Source organism: Carassius gibelio, chromosome A5, assembly GCF_023724105.1.
Source record: "Carassius gibelio isolate Cgi1373 ecotype wild population from Czech Republic chromosome A5, carGib1.2-hapl.c, whole genome shotgun sequence".
NCBI classification, from domain to species: Eukaryota; Metazoa; Chordata; class Actinopteri; order Cypriniformes; family Cyprinidae; genus Carassius; species Carassius gibelio.
The window spans coordinates 23,159,745-23,177,303 of NC_068375.1; the positions used below are offsets into that span (position 1 = coordinate 23,159,745).

The following is a 17,559-nucleotide window of genomic DNA, read 5'->3' on the forward strand; positions in this document are numbered from 1 at the left end:
AAACGAATGCCTGTGACACACACTGACACAACTAATCAGAGGAGTTGATTATGATTGAGTAACTAGAGCACAATGAGTTAATAACCAATGTAAAATGTGTACTTGATTGTGCCCTACAGGGCTTAGAGCAAGTGTGGGCCGAGCCCTGTGCCCCATTTAAGTTGTAATAGATTAGTGACCATATGTTTCGTCTGGAGGCCACACACACTCACACAGATGGTAGTTCACCTGGGGACCACCGGGACAAGGGCTGAGCCGAACACCTGCCTGAGACAGAGAGAAGCAAGCACAACAAATGTCATGAATGGTAGATTATATCAGACAATCCTTCTCCAGTGTTGATTTTAGGAAAAGCAGCCTAAAAGCGATTTGCAGAATTACTTTTAACACTATTGCTATTGACCAACAGGTGGAGCTATCATCAAATTGAATACTAAAGTAATCAATGACATTGAGTAAACTTGTAAGAATTATTTTGCCTCAACTCAGAAGGTAGTTTTTATTTATTTTTGTGTGATTTTGGATTATTGCAGAAAATAGGCTCTGTGAGCACTTCAAGTTTAGGAAATATTCTTATATATTTGGAGCTGTAAAAACAATCGCCAAAGGTAAAACAATACATTAGAGTTAGGTCATAAACTATTAAACTTCTGACAACTCTGGTGTTCTGCTATTTGGAAAGTTAAAACAGTTTAAAGGGTTAAAACAATGCTGTCAAAGCAAACTAGTTCATTTCTGTTCAGCATAATGACTTTTAATGTTCTTGACAACCTTTGCAGTCTTATTTAGTCAGTTATCAACCACCTTTTCAAGACATGCCCAGAAAATTCTCAATTGAAGCAATATACATGTATTTTAATGTTGTAGAATAAAATGTGAAAAAATATGCTCAGGTCCCTAACCAGATGAAACGGTGATTTCACCATGAAACAAACCACAAACCATTCAAATACACCAGAAAATAACAACCTGCTTTTAAAAGCAACACAGCTTTATTCTGTCTTGCATGTCCACACTTATTTTTGCATGTGTTGATGTGGACTGTACTCAACTGTTCAGAACGCCTTGGTGTCTCGGCCATGATAGCCCATTCAAGTCCATATTAAACAGACCCTTCACATAACTGTTGAAGTGGATTCCTGATTATAAATTGGATTCTTCTGATCCTAGATGCTGACTGGTCAACAACGGCTATGTTCAAACATACAGTTGTGTAGTGAACCTTGAATAAAAGCAATACAGCACTCAAGCCCATTCTGTATTTTAAAGACAATATATGTTGTTGTTGAAGGCCATTGTATAGAAAAAGCTTAATGAAAATCAAACCAACACTTATTTTATTTTCCTCAAAATCTTGTTTATTAAATTTAGAAAACACAATTCTGTTAATGGTTCATAATAACAGCAGGAGTAGAGAAATGAAATATCAGTTAGGCAGGGAGGGATGGGGGCAGGCCAACCCCTGAGTTTAAAACCGTTTCCTCATCCTGTGGTCAAAGGTCAACTAACCCCCTGAGAGAGAGACAAGAGAATGAGGGTAAAAAAAAACTGGGCAAAGGGTGAGAGTGGACAGAAACGGGAAAAATGAGCAGGCATGATGGAGAGAGAGAGAGAGAGAGAGAGAGAGAGAGAGAGAGGGGGTAGGCGACCTCAGAGTAGGTAGGATCAGGGAAACACAGTCTTCATAGCAAAACTCTGGAGACTCAGGTAGAAAAGTTGAATTGCAAAGTCGTTTGTTGTTCAAGTTACGGTTATTCCTGCCAAAAGAGACAAAACAAACCCCCCAAATGCAATGTTCACATTTAGTTACACCCAACCTTGGGAGAGCTTCCATTTTTCTTCATCATCAAGAGGGGACTGAAGGATGGATGAGGAAGAGAAGTGGAATCGTTCGAGGGGTGGGATGGGGTTTCACCACAGACACCATTGAAACGTAGATCAGTGGGGAGTGCAAACATTGTCTTTTTCCTGTGGGAACAGAGAGAGATAGAGGGAGAGAGAGAGAGAGAGAGAGAGAGAGAGAGAGAACAAGAGAGACTGCAGAGTGATGGGAGTTGGAATCACTCATCCATCTGGCATGTCTTGTCAACCAATCCGTCCATTTATTCCTTTGTCTCTCTCGCTCTCCCTCCATCCATTCTCAAGGAGCCGACAGAGGAGACTCGCGGTTTGGTGAGCCGGAGAGCGAGAGGTCCTCGGGCGGAAATACGGTCAGAGTGCAGGCTCTGATGCCGCCGAGAGACTCGGGCAAGTCAAACACTTTGTGCCATTCGTCCTTCTCAGGGTCGTATTTCTGAACGATCTCCACCATGCAGCGGTTGTTCCACGAGTAGCCGCCCACCACGTAGATCTTGTTCTCAAACACAGCCACGCCCACATCGCTCTGCCCGCGAAGCATGGCGGCGATCGGCGTCCACAGGTCCAGGGCGGGACTGTAGTACTCGCAGCTCAGCACGTCGTCATAGTCGCTTGTCCCCCGGAAATGGTTTCCTCCAATGACGTAGAGGCGGTCGCCCACCGTGCACATGCAGTGCAGGCCACGCACCGTGGTCATGGGAGCCTTCTGAGACCACTTATCAGCGTCGGGGTCGAAGCACATGAGCTCCTTCTGAAAGGTGTCGTGGGTTATTCCACCTGCACAACAAAGCGCAGAGAGAATTCACATCACATCTCACACCTTGTGTGTGCACGCTCCTGAAAGCATTAGATATACACAACAAGACATGAATAATGCAGAATGTGTGCACGGAAACTCTCTCAAGGCCTGCGGAGGAAAGAGTTAAGATTGAATAATGCATCTTTGAAAACACACACACAAACAGGTCCGCGCACTCACCGAAATGAACTAGAGAAGGAAGCGGAGGAAAAAAGACAAGAGGAAAAAGAAAACAGGACATGTCTACAGGGAGGGCTGAAAATAAAGAGAACCATCCCATCAGGCACCTGGATATCAGCCAAGCAGACCCTCCCTTCTCTTCCTCCTCTCTCCATCCCTCCTTTTTTTGCCCTCTAACTCTTTATCCATCTATCCATAAATCCATTCTTGTCTTTACTAAGAGATGAGAATGATTCACTCACACACACACACACACACACACACACACTTTTTCCTCACTCTCCGCCTCCAGTGCATCTGTATGAATCAAAACACAAATAAAGCAGAAAAAGAAGAAAGTCTGAAGTGAAATGACGAGGAACCAGGCACAGGAGAGAGGATGAGGTAAGATTAGGGTAAGGAGAAGGAGAAGGACAGATGATGACAGAACAAAGCATGAGGCAGCACAGAACATCAGACCGTTTCATGCATGCACACTACAGCTCATCTGAGTGCACAGCTTCATGACCCATATAACTGAGAGAGAGAGAGAGAGAGAGAGAGAGAGAGAGAAGGGTGTGCAGTAAGGACACAGACACCAGATGAAAAACAAAAGGATCAGCAATTCCCAAAATACTCCAGAGAAAAAGCGTAGGTGGATGAGAGGAAGGAGGAAAAGAGGTGTGAGAATCAATGTTAATGTGTGTATGTGCATCACTAGAAAAGACTTGCATGAATAAATACACAATGCTTGAGGCAGAGCAGTTTGAGAGAGTGAGGGGGGTTTTATATTTTGTGTGCCGTTTCAAAGTGATTGTTTTTACAACAGCTATTAACTCTCCAGAAATGTCACGCTGACATTTTTCATTAGCTCCATTCAGAAAGCATTCAACATTTTTGAGTGAAAGAGTATTCAGCCTGGAAAAAAAGATACATTGGGACGGGATTTTATCCATTTGGATTCGACTGGATTATAAATATGACATAATACTGTAAACATTAATTTTCTCCGTCCACATGGCCTTGTATGTCCATAGAAAACACTTTTTAGAGGCAGATAAATAAATCGTATTTTAAAAATGACAAAAAATAAAAATAATAGTATATGTATATAAAAGATAGAAAATAAATACTACATAATACTAATAACTAATTTCTGGCTACAGTGACACAGCGCACACACATGTTTAGGAGTTGCTGGAGGGTTGAATGAGACTCATCCGTCTCATGCTTGTGTAAGAGCGAAAGCTAACTTATGGAGAGGTAAATGTGTGTGTGGGAGAAGACGGCAGAAAGCCTTGAGCAGCGTTATCACAGCTCCCTTCGTGTGTGTGTGTGTGTGTGATCACACTCCTCCCACATACCTCAGTGTTCATTATCACACAGAAACACACTTCTCTGATTCATGTCATCACTACATCTCCTCCTCTCGCCACCCTATCCAACCAACCATCTCTCTATCCGTTCATCATTCTCAGTGAAAGTAGGACTCATCTCCATAAAGCAGCATTTGACCTGCAATCGTGTAAAGTGAGCATGCGACGGGAACAATCCTGCACAGGACAGGTTAACATCCTGTGAGAGGGAGTCTGTGTGTTCCTCTGTTTAGAGAAGCTCATTTCTTGCCATCTGAAAGTGCTTCTGTGTGACAGAGGGAACACACACACACACACACACACACACACACTGATCTATGGAGGATCAGTTTGTGTGTGTGTGGTGAGAACATCTCATTCTCACCCTCCAGATATTCCTCTTCCTGTCAGCGACACCTTACCAGCTACCTGATCTGTGACAATGTGTTTGAGAATGAGGACGAGTACGTGACTAACTTTGACTTTTTTTCTTGAATTGGTGCACATATTAAAACGTGAAATGTGTGTTTTTAAGCTGTTCTTGTTGACTTTAAAACTGAAATAAATCAAATCGAATCGAGAGCTTGACGCTCAAAATATTTTTCCTTTAGATCAGGATTGTTTTCTTTCACATGACATATATACTACCGATCAAAAGTTTGGTTTCAGTTACAGTAAGATTTCTTTTTTGTTGAAAGAAATGAATACCTTTAGTCAGGAAGAATACATTAAATTAATAAAAATGACAGTAAAAACAGTTAGATTTCTTCCACAAAAATATTAAGCAGCACAAATGTCCTGAATATTGTTCAAATGTTTGTTGAGCAGCAAATCATCATAGTTGAAAGATTTCTGAAGGGTCATGTGACACTGAAGACTGGAGGAATGACTGCTGAAAACTGACAATAATAAATTACAACAAATGTCCTCAAGACTAACAAACACACAGATATGTGACAGGTACCTGAAATATACATGTATCCTCCGTAAACGGTGCCTGCGTGTCCATAATGCGGCTCGTTCATTTTGGCCACATACGTCCATTCGTTTGTCCTGGGGTTATAACTCTCCACGGTAGCTGGAGAAAGACGAGAGACAGTGAGAATTAGAGATGAAGCTTGAATGCCAATAAAGATGACTAGACTAACAGTCGAGCTTCAGTGGATCCAGGAAGAGGTCTAAAGGGGACAGAAAATGAGTTCTTGTACATTAGTCATGCTCTCACAAACCCAGAGAACAGGGATTATTTAGTGCTCAATTATACACAACCAAACTAGTGCACTTTCACAGCACACCGAACAGATGCAAGGTTAGATTCTGATGACCATTCATATCGGTTCAGAGATGAACCAGTCACAGAACAAGCACTTCATGCGTCTGCCGTCCGGCTAAAAGATAGAAGGGTAATAAAATATAGCTTCTCCATCTAGCAGTTTATTAAATCAACTGCATTTAAAATCCTAAACGACTGCAGGTTGAAAATGAGCGGTCTGAAATAGAGCAGTGGAGGTTTATGACACTCACACTGATATCCATAGGATTTTAATCAAAGTGTCGGTGGAAAATAAATAAATAAATAAAATCACATTCGTGCAGTGATTATGGGTATTTAAAGTAAAGATGGGTGCCCATTTGTTCATCATACTTCACAACAGCATAAGTTCATTGTCTACATAGTTTCTATCTATTAGTTCAAGGTTTTCTAAAACTGATGTGGTTGACTTTTCAATCGAACTGCCAAAAAGCAGCCAGTGTGGGCTAAAATTGTTCATTACAGTAACATACAGCACACAATTTAATAAAGACAGCCAGGAGAGTCTGTGTCTGTTCTGACTGAAAACAAAAATACAACTCTCAGAGCTTCAAATCAGTAAACTACGATCATAAACTACGATCATACGATCATAAACTACGATCATAAATATAACCTGCACAATGTCCATTCAGTCATTCTTCATTCACTCATTCGTGGAAGTCGTGGCCTAGTGGTTAGAGTTTGACTCCTAACCCTATGGTTGTGGGTTCGAATCTCGAGCCGGCAATAACATGACTGAGGTGCCCTTAAACAAAAGGCATCGAACCCCCAACTGCTCCCCGGGCGCCGCCCACTGCTCCGGATGTGTGTTCACAGTGTGTGTGTGTGTTCACAGTGTGTGTGTGCACTTTGGATGGGTTAAATGCAGAGCACGGATTCTGAGTGTGGGTCACCATACTTAGCTGAATGTCACATCACTTCTTTTTTTTTTTTCACAACCCCACACATCAGGATCTGTCAGTCTGCACTTGACAGATGACAAAAAAACAAAAACAAAAAAAAACTGCATTATTTGTCATTCTGCATCAATGTAATAATTCCTAATTCCTGGGTAAGGTAGCTTTTAAAATCCATCACTTGTCATTGATATTTAACTTCCGTTCCTGTAAATCTTGTACAGAGAGGGACAAATCAAACACACTGTGCAGTAGTAATATTAGACAGTGGGCAAAGTCCTCAAACTGTACGGGGTAAAAAGATTAAATTCAACTCAAAGCAATAAATTCCACTTGAACGCCATGATGGTGGTCGCTACAGAAACAATGGGCTTGAGTGTTGTCCGATAAACATGATAAGGGCCCGTGTGTGTGTGAGAGTCCATGTAAACTGAATACAGTACGTAATAAGTAGGTTTTGTTTTTCTCTCCCTGTGGAAGTCTCTCCCTCTGTGTGACAGGTGTTTGACTCTTTCCTGTCAATTTTGAACAGCTGTATATATCTGGTCTGTGTGTTTGTGTGTGTAGTTATGAGGAGCATTGCTGTGGATGATGAAGGTCATTTTTGGTTGTGAGGATGTGTTTGTAGTCCTATGTTCTGGTGTTTTGCTGTGTGGAGCTGCCCCTGCGTTTTAATTACCCACGTTCCACTGGGGCATTCACCCTGTGAGAACGATCATCTCATGTTTAGCTCCACCTTTGCCTGATACAGTCATACAACCACAGCTGCTAGTATAAGACTTTAAAGCAAACCGTGCCAAAAGCGAGAAACGTCTCTCCATATAACAGACATAAATTCTCTACACTATTCATATTTTTACCTGAAAATTTTTTTTGGCAATGGCAATTAGTTTGATAGTTTCTCACTGTTGTTTCCAGGGCACCCAAACATATGTAGCCTGAAATGATCCAATATAAATTGTGATTTCATTTTTATGTATTTTCCTTAATGATTTAAAATCAAAACAAATTAAATATATTAATATTACAGTTAACCACTTATGCTAAACGATATGCAGTAAAGTTATTATCATGATGAAGGCTCAATATAAAAATGGACCTCCAGCAACATGGAAAATCAGCCTATATATTTTTTTTAATGTATCTTTCTGATCTTATTGTGAACAATTCATCCATGCATACATTTATTTATTTAATTTAAGCAATAATGTTTCATCTAAATGTCATGGCTCAATCTTCCAGTGATATGACAGCCTTAAGTGATCTGATCCACTGCAAGCTTGCATTCAGATCAGTGTTAAACCAAAGAACAGCTGATGGATAGAAGCCAAGACTGTGCTCTACACTTATGAAGTTGCATCACAAAACACAATGGTGTCAGCACAAGCCATGTTTATCCTCACTGCATGTAAATCAACATTTTATGTAGTCTAGGTTGTAATTTTTGATCTTGTGTAATTTTGTCCATGGTTCTGAAGGTGGAGTTGATGTCATGTATCCTCTCCATGTTGCTATCTACCTTATTATGCTAGTTTCTACAGAAGTGATGAAAGCATTTTGAGTCACGGCCCACCAGTTGAGAACCACTGACATGATTAGCAACACCCCTTAGGGGGCAGCACTACTGACAAACCAGCTCTCCTTCAGCATCAAGTCAAATCTTTCTAAAATTAGGACCTACCAAAAATACCAAGATCTTTTTAGCATTTCAGTTTTTGTTGTTTTTTTGCATCCACACATAATTAGCACTACAAGACACCTATTACTGTTATATTTACAAAACATGTCAACAATTGAAGCACAGCGTGTCCCCTTGGAAATCTGTCCCCTGCTGTGAGACTAAAATCCCTTCCTGACTCACCCAGCTCTCCTGCAGCGTTTCTCCCGCCCACAGCGTACAGATGTCCTTTGAGAGCGCTCAGATGAAAGAAGGTCCTCTTCTCATTCAGACACGCAACCTGAGTCCACTTGTTATACCTCGGGTCGTATCGAAACACGGTATCCACAGCTGTTTTACCTTTCGTGTCATAGTTACTCTGTCCCCCGACCACATACAAAAAGTTCCCGATCACTGCGATCCCGTGCTGGTAGCGTGGGGCGTCCATGGGTGCCAGTGCCTTCCATTCATGTGCTTTTTCGTCAAAAAGTCGCAACTCTTTACTTACAACTAGCTGTTGCCGCAGCACGCCCCCTAGAGTCACTAAATGGGTATTGTCTGAACGGATCACAGTTCGGTCCGACTGCATCACCGGCTGCATGTATGGCATCATCTGGTAGTTGCTGGCTTCTAATAAAAGATTAACACAAGTATTGTCCGTACGCATGAAGTCGACAGTTTGTACGTGGTTTATGAGTTCTGTCGGACTCATTAGGGGGAATCGGATATTGCGCATTAGCTTGGCGGCGTATTCCATGCGGCTTTCTTCGTAGCGTAACCAGCGGCACGCAGATTTGAACAGGTCCAGCTCGCTGCAGTGTTTTAGACTGTTGGAGGACAGCACAAATGCTAGACGCTCGAAAGGAAGTTTGACAAACTCGCCGGTGCCGAGTAGCGAGGGGAAATTCTTCAGGATAAAGTTGTTGACGTATTTGTCCACCTCTGTGAGGTTGTAGGTGTTGGCGATGCGCCCCACCTCCACGCAGTTGTCCAGCGACACCTAAGAGGAGGGAGGAACTGTGTTTTAACATTACAAAATACATGAAAGCGTTCTCATTTGAAACAGTTTGAACAGTGTCCTACCCCAGAAATGAGAAAGACTTTGCAAAAGTCAAGGACAGGCAGGATCTGGAGGAAGCTAGCAGCCTCTAGGGTGTCCTGTAGGTTCTCCATGTTGAGAGAGAGTTTGGCTGTGTAAATGAAGTCTATAATCTTCTTCAGCCCTATTCGATTTACACCATGCAGCTTTATACACATCAAATCCTGCTCTTTCATTCCACCTGAGGACAAAAAAAGAGAAAGAGAGGAAGAGATGATGGGAGGGGGGTGAAAGTGAGAGAATCAGTGCAAAGAAATATAAAAGCAAAACAGATATAAAAGGGCAAAAACAGATGAAGAGAACGCAGAAGAAAAGAATGGGGGAGGGATTGCCAAAAAACGTTGCAAACGAGCAGATCAAAGGCAGAGAGGGAAGAGTGACAAAAAACAATAAGGAGAATGAGAGAAAGAGGAAAAGAGGGAGAAGATAAGCGAGTCTCACTGCAAGCTGTCACCAATTCTCTTTGCCATGATAATTAGCCACTTATTCAAGAGCCACGTTTGAAATCAATCAAACCACTTTCATTAATTCAGATGTGACTCCTCGACTATACAGAGATGGAGAAACAGAGAAGGAAAGAGAGAGAAAATGATAAGTAGAACACAAGGGGAGAATGAAAGAAAGTGACAGACAGCATTTACAGAAGTCGAGCTGTGCTGAAATGCTCAAGTGTGAGCAGGACTTTGATGGGCTTACAAACATCTCTGACCTATAAACAGATACAGCACACTTCTTAGCTATAGACATTCCATATACAACCGAACACAATTAGTGTGCTTGTGCACGACCTGACATAGTCACAGTTAATCAGAAGAGTAAGTATAGATATATGGAAATAACTCCGTGTAAAGCAATATTACATGTGTTCCGAGTCTGTCACACAACAGAAAAATGTGTTATTAACCCAGTCAAATTTTAATGATAAAAGACTGGCAAGAAAATAAAATAAGTTTAAAATAAGTGATCAAAATCTTGAAAAAACAAGTATTGTTCTCAAAGGCTCGGGAAATGTCCGCTGTCTGCGATGGGCCGCCACTCACCAGTAACATCGGATTATCAGTGAATCCCAGCGGTCTCTGATGAAAGTCTGTAAAACTATCTGGTGTAAAATGTTGACTACAGAGGCGGGTGTTGGAGGTGATCCTCAGCTCTCCATCAAGGTGGCTCTTCACAAAATTAATCTCATCTTGATATCATCATTTTTAAGAAATTTAAACAAGGAGACCAAGCGGTTTTGTAAATTATCGCAACCAGGTAATATACCTTAACGTGACAGAGGCACAGCTAGCAAACTGTACTAACTAACGTACTGTAATTAAAGTAACTCGCTCATGACTGATCGGACAAACCAGTGAGGCTAATACGCTCTATTAATGCGTGTTAGGGGAGGGGAGGGAGGGGCTATGCTCAGTGGCTCCAGTGCGTCATTTAGACCCGCCCAAAAAATCTTGAACATAAAAATGGTGAAAAACTGTGTAGTGGTCTAACTCCATAATTCAGCGTACAGATGTCCTTTGAGAGCGCTCAGATGAAAGAATGTCAAAAAAAAAAAAAAAAAAAAAAAAAAAAAAAAGGAGTTGTGCCATTTTATAATTTCTCTTTATGTTTTTCTCTCCCTTTGGATTAATTTAATTCATTCTTGCCGAATAAACATTTTAAGGTGTACCTTACACCTTACCATATACCACCAATGGTTTTAAAAAATTAAACTGGAAGTGAAACAGTCGGTTGAATTTACATTATTTAGTAAACCAATGCCACTTGAATGAAAAAATATATAAAACAAACACGATTAATGTAACCAGGATGTTTTGTTATGCGTTTGAAGCAAGGGCACCACTATCTTGTCGTGCAATGCAAATATGTCTAAAATGTCTGACAGTACAAAGGTGCCACATATTATGCATTGTTTGTTTAAAATGCACCTCTCGTCGTGAAAACAATGTTTAGGATAGCATTATTAAAACTTACTGATGTAGACAGTTTGATGTTAAATATTCATCCAAATTATGGTGAAAACCAAAATATTTCTGTTTTTAAATAGCACTTGTGTGTTCAAAAAGTAAAGAAATGCTTATATTACTTAATTGGCCAACGGAGCAAACCAATCCTGGGACGTCACACGCTGAGGTGTTGCATGATGGTGGCACCCTTGCTCCAAAAGCTATAGCAAAACATCCTTTTTCTTTAAAATGGTTACATTAATCGTGTTTGTTGTATATTTGTAATTAAAGTGGAACTCACTTTACTAAATAATGTAAACTTGACTGAATTCTGAATTTTTGTGGACTGATTCAGAATTGCGATATATTCATAAACTGATTTCGCCCCAGCTCTAGTCAGGGAATGGTGTTAGCCTTCAGAAAGAGGATTCCCTGGACACACTGCTTCTTTAGACTCTCTCATAATAGTTTTACGTTACAAACTAATCCAGGGTTTGGTAGTATACAGTAATAAATGGCATAATTATTTAGGGATTCGCTCAATTCAAACAATGAAATGAAGTCCTTTCCATAGAACTGATTATCTCTAACAAGCTTTTCCAAATAACCCAGAGCAAATCCCTCGTTTCTTATCTCTCTTTGTTTTTTTTTACCGCTATTGCTTTGTTCTTTCTTCTCAAGAAACAAGAGTATGCTTCTGAGAGAGAGAGAGGGGGGGGGGGGGGGGTGAATGGAGAGAGAGTCAGAAACACTGAGCTCTGAGAGAAAGTCTCTGGTGGGACTAAATGAGACTGACATATCACTGATATTTACATGATTAACGGACTAAAAAAAAAAAAAAGCAACAGAAGATTTAAAGGGACAGTACTAAGCAAAACCCAAAACAATCCAGTATAGCCAATTTGAACTGCACAGTACATCAGCATTGTCTGTACATTATTTAATTAACTGGAATCTCTTTTCTCTTTCTTTTCTGTCAAACTTTGACCTTTCAGTCCCAAAACACCTGTTTTTTAGTTCTTCCTTCCTTTATCCCTTCCTCACCTGGAAACTTGGCTTCACCTCATCTAATCCTTTGTTATCCCATGTCTTGTTCCCTCGCTCACCTGTAAACATGGCTTTAAAGTAGTCGCTGGAGGAGGCCATCATGGCTCGGTGAACAGGAAACGCCTCATCCCCATCTCCTGCCACCAACGTGACATCACACAGCAGGCCCTCTATCCTCAACTGATCAAAACCCTGAGAGACGGAGAGAAGAAAATAAAACACTGAGGAAGTAGGAGAACTGACAGGCATGTCTGTAATGGACTTAATGAATTCACTGAGGAGGAGGAAAGTGACTGAACGAAATGGTCTTGAGGAACAAAATGTCAACAAAAACACAATATAATCTGTTGTTATCACCCAAGAAAACAGAGTGTGAATATTAAGGAGCTGTATCATTACTATGCGTCCCATGAGAGTCATTTCTGAATAAAAGATTGTGGGGTTAATTAATGAACAGGAGGTCAGATGCAGAGATGGACTCCCATGGCAGAGACGAGCTATAATTAAAAGGACAGAGCCATTGTCCACACACACACACACACTCTCTCTCTCTCTCTCTCTCTCTCTCTCTCTCACAGTCGCTGTGTCAGGCTCAATCCAGCAGCATGTGCAAAAGCAAATGCCAAGCATGTGATAGGACATGAAATAAGGCACAATCCAATCAGTGCTACACTTACTGAAACTACACATCAGCTTTTTAAGCACCAAACACTGTAGTACACCCCTCAGGGCTGGAGGATAAACGTGGAAAAGCCAACTGGCTGTCTTTACCTACCTCATAACATCAGCGTCTGACACAACAAAATCTAAAACTAAAAGCTTGGCTTGTGATGTGCCTCATTCATAAGACACTTTGGATAAAAGCATCTGCTAAATGTCTAAATGTAAAATGTGAAAGATGACAACACTATGCTTTTGCTGCATCTAATTTGACAGTAAAAGCATTTTGTGTTGAGGCAACCACATTTACAAACACTGCATTGAAGGTGTTTGTGGGCTTTATGTATATTGTATCACTATGGAATTAATAATCTATATTAAAAATAATAATACTTTTATATTATTATTATTATGAGAATGTTAAAATAGAATAGAAAAAAAAAGAAAAGGTCTAAAAAAAATATTTGGGTTTATTTTGTCAGCACAAGTATGCAGCTTTTTTTTTTTTTTTTATTAAACAAAATAAATGGATGTACAACACAAAACATGCTAAGACACACTAAACCTGCTAAAACACTATTCTGTGTATGTTTGGTGTGTGAGGACACACAGAGCCTGGGGATAAACATCCAATCAAATGAAAGGAGCGCTGTTTCCCATCAAATCACTGGAATCAAATCATTTTTCCAGCAGATAGTAATACTGTAGGGGGATGAGAGCTGCTGTGTTTTAGGACACATGTGCCATTTGACCGATTTAAATTGAAATGATGTCATCTGAGAGCGGCTGTCATCAGCTTCAGCTTTATTCAAATATTGTTTATCTGTGATATTTCGATTTAACAAACTAATAAAGTGCAATATGAAGTTCATATAAACACAATTCACCTCCTGGATCACCACATCATGCAACAGTGGCCAAATAAATCTGATCCAATGCACACAGACAGAGGGAATCAGGTGACCTTCACTTATTGATCTGTCTGCAACGACTCACTGGCAAATTCCAATTAAATTCTCACCTTTGTTCCCACACAAGCACATGCTGGCACTTATCAGGTGACCCGCAGATGGGTGCTAATGAATGTTCTCAAGGACCTGAGGCAGGACTGAGCCCACCGCCGATGAGGATGATCCGAAATGTAATTATCTTTATGTGTGAACTAAAGCCTGACTGCCAGTAACAGCAGAGATGACCTTCACAGTCTTTTTCGAACACACACACACACACAAACACGTGTGACATGATGCCAGAATGGCAGATGGTGACACCCCACACACCCGCCTCAACATTTAGTAAGAGACATATGTAATCACACACACACACACACACACACTTACCTGTAAAACCACGGAGCTGTGTGTGTTGCTGGTAAAGAAGCGTGTGTTTCCTGTTTTTGAGGCCTGCAAGTGGGAAGAGAGCCCCATTTCACTGCATCCCAGTGACACCTTCATCATCTGAGCATCATCATCTTCCACCAGGGATCTGCCCATCAGAGAAAGAAAGAAGAGAGAAGAAAGGTTCAAATGCAGTTATCATCTGTTGGGTGTGAGAGTGGTACAGACAGCACTGTGTCAAAAGATCAAATATGTTTGACTGTAAACACAATATGGATTCATAGGATGTGAAACAGATGTGGTGCCTCCTGATTCTTCAACATGAGTACAGCACAGAAACGCTCCTCAAATGATAAACACGTCGCACAGACACATGTAGAATGGCAGAAGTTTAACACAATGCTACACAACAAACATGAGGTCAAAGTTCTCAGACACGATTGGCTTCTTACTGTAAACAACCTAAAACTAATATTCATAAAAAATGTTGTTTTGCACTTTTTTTTCTTTTTTCTCTGTATGACCATGTTGACCTTACTTTTTAGGGCACATACATAAAGAAACCCAATTAAACTGGTCTATGTTCTTTCAGATGTTGCGGTCAGCTTGCTTGGTCTTTTCCAAGCCTAATTGTGAACGAGCAAACAGTCAGAACATTTTAAGATCAACCACTGCTGCAAATAACAGTGGAATAAATCCAGACAGACATGTCTCTCTTTTGTTTTCTTCCTTCTCTTTCTGATATAACTGAATGTAACAATACTATCTCCATACTCATCGGGAAGAAGGAGACGGGAACCGTTGCACAATCAAAACATTTTAATAATTCAAAAATAAACACAAAACAGCACACCAGCCCCTCACGGACGACTGGTGCGCTCAAAATAAAAAGCAAACATAAAATAATGTCCCAGGCCTGGTCATCTCTCGTCCTTCACGGTCGTCGCTCCAGTCTTATATCCTTCCATCTCCTACGTGGGACTCGATATCGGCGGTGGGGCGCAGGTGCAGCTCATCTTCAATCACTACACCTGGCCTCACTCCTCGTTCCCACGCCTCTCGGCCCCGCCCCACTCGCCACACTGAAGTATATATTTTATATATTTATGAAAATCAGCACATGACAGTGTCAATGGTTTCAATTGCTCAGAAAAGTGGCACTGGTCACAAAAATGACACATTGGGATTGTTTTTCCTCACATTTGTGTCATGAGAGAACCATTTCACATGCATTTTAAAACACTCAGTATGATAAGATTTCCATTTGAAATAAATGCTGTTCTTCTGAAACGTATATTTAAAGCGTCCTGAAAAAAAAAATCATGGTTTCCACAAAAATATTAAGCAGAGCAACTGTTTTCAATATTGATAAGAAGAAATGTTTCAGAATATCAGCAGATTAGAATGATTTCTGAAGGATCAAGTGACACTGAAGACTGAATTAATGTCTCAGGTTTGCCATCACAGGAATACATTACATTTTTAAAATGAATTAAAAAAGAAAGCAGTTACTATATTGTTAAAGTGTCACAATAATATTTCACAGCATTGTTTTTACTGTATATTGGTCAAACAAACGAAGCCTTTTGTTTTGTTTTTTACTGAGCCCAAACCTTTGAATGGTATTGTACACAAACACAAATGGACTTGATAAATATTCACAACCTTCAATGCAATACACACATAAATGCAACCAACTAGTTTCTGGACAATCCAACTTCTGGGGAGTCACTACTACTGTGCCAGAAAAAAACAACTACAACAACAACAACAACAAAAACAGCAGCTCTGTAAACTAAAAAGTACAAGTCAAGAGATGGACAAGAATATTTCCAGGTCAGTGAATATCCACTGGAGTATGGTTAAAAATGAGTGAAAGAAAGTGACTGTTGGGGGAGACCACCTAGTAGAGAGACCAATGACAAGTCTGAAAGAGCTACAAGCTTCAGTGGTCACCCTGGTGCTTCAGCAGAGAGCACCAAAGAGAAAGCCACTGGTCAAAAATGCCATACGACTGCTACAGTTTCCTGGATGCGAGAGACACTGAGGACAGCTGGAAGAAGGTTCTGTCCGATGAGATTAAAATAGATTTTTGGCTCTCATATCAAGTCAGAAAACCACCGACCCCAGACTTTGGTTGCAGCATCATACATAAGAGCACATTCTCAGCACACCTAGAAGGCTTGAGAGGGTAAGATGAATCCAGCAAAATACAGAGCAATCCTGAAGGAAAACCTGACAGAGCCTGCAAGATACCTGTGACGGAGGATTTATTCTTCAGGAAAACATCAAGCTCAAAAGCAAGGCAAAGATAATGGCGTTAAAACAGCAAATGTCAAAATCCTAAATAAAGTTCTAAATAAAATAAAATAAATAAAGTTTCGCTTACATAAACCCAATCAAAGACAAAGCCACTTTCATCAGTCAGCAGTCATACTATTGTTTCTGCAATCTGATTGAAACCTTCCAATGCTACAGTTTCTAATAAAGTTCCTGGCCAACTGGCTCCGTTTTATTTACTTACTAAAGCTAATTTGTTTTCGCAATTGGTGCTTGGCGAGTGTTAATTCTGGACCCTGTAAGCATATAAAATGATGAATAATTAAAAAGGCCTCATAATAAGCACTTACGGTTACTCTGGGGCTAAACAAAGATGGCTCCTAAAGCTTGTGTGTTTTCAGACTACTGCGCAGGACAACAGCACATGTACTGTGAATGGTTTTATTCATTCTGTCTACATACTCAAACTTCTAGCATGGAATCTAAAAGTTTTATGAACGAGGCCTCGGCACAGGACTTCAATGATCAACACAGCACGATGATATTTACTTCACAGATCTTCCCCTCACAGCTTCAAGCTTCATGGTTTTAACAATGAGACCTAACCAGATCTGGATATATATTTCATCTGGATATACACTGCCTTGGATGAAAGAAATGTGGGTCAGAGGTTTTGGGATTAATCATGCGCTAGCACAAACTCTGGAGGTATGGGTGAACAAAACTAAACTAAAACTGAAGTATTGTGATACTAATGTCACGATACAGAATCAATACACTGGTAGCACTTATTTTCCAATTCAATGCATTGACCTTTTTTAAATAACTTACATTTTTAATGACAGTTTTGTATACAGCATATTTAACTGGAATTCCTGAGGGAAAACTACATTACCCATGATTCTCTGAGGAAATCTCCACCAATCAGAGAATTCACAACCAAAAACCTTTAAGTGCCCAAACCCTAAGATTTCAAATTACTTAAATATTTGCGCACACGTGCACACACACACACACACACACACACACACACACACACACACATATACTGTGCATGGATATATTGCAATAAACATCAAATAAATTGTTTCTACATAATCAACATCTTCAAATAAACAGATTTCTATTTCTCCATAATTTTTAATTCAATTATGT

The 17,559-nt window shown here is 40.3% G+C and overlaps 1 protein-coding gene across 4 annotated transcripts in view; it reads right to left on the bottom strand.

The window, feature by feature from the left end:
- Window positions 1–1,332: 1,332 nt before the first annotated feature.
- Window positions 1,333–17,559, bottom strand: part of LOC128004533 (kelch-like protein 13) — a 41,546-nt gene continuing 25,319 nt past the window's right edge. For 3 of the 4 annotated variants that reach the window (XM_052592613.1, XM_052592612.1, XM_052592611.1), the window contains exons 3-8: window positions 14,128–14,272; window positions 12,187–12,319; window positions 9,122–9,318; window positions 8,243–9,038; window positions 5,135–5,248; window positions 1,333–2,634 (exon numbers count right to left, since the gene is read on the bottom strand). In XM_052592613.1, the coding sequence (XP_052448573.1) occupies window positions 2,141–2,634; window positions 5,135–5,248; window positions 8,243–9,038; window positions 9,122–9,318; window positions 12,187–12,319; window positions 14,128–14,272 (1,879 nt within the window). In that variant the 3' untranslated portion in view covers window positions 1,333–2,140. The remainder of the gene's footprint in view (window positions 2,635–5,134; window positions 5,249–8,242; window positions 9,039–9,121; window positions 9,319–12,186; window positions 12,320–14,127; window positions 14,273–17,559) is intronic. The other variant, XR_008177236.1, reaches the window with a different exon arrangement.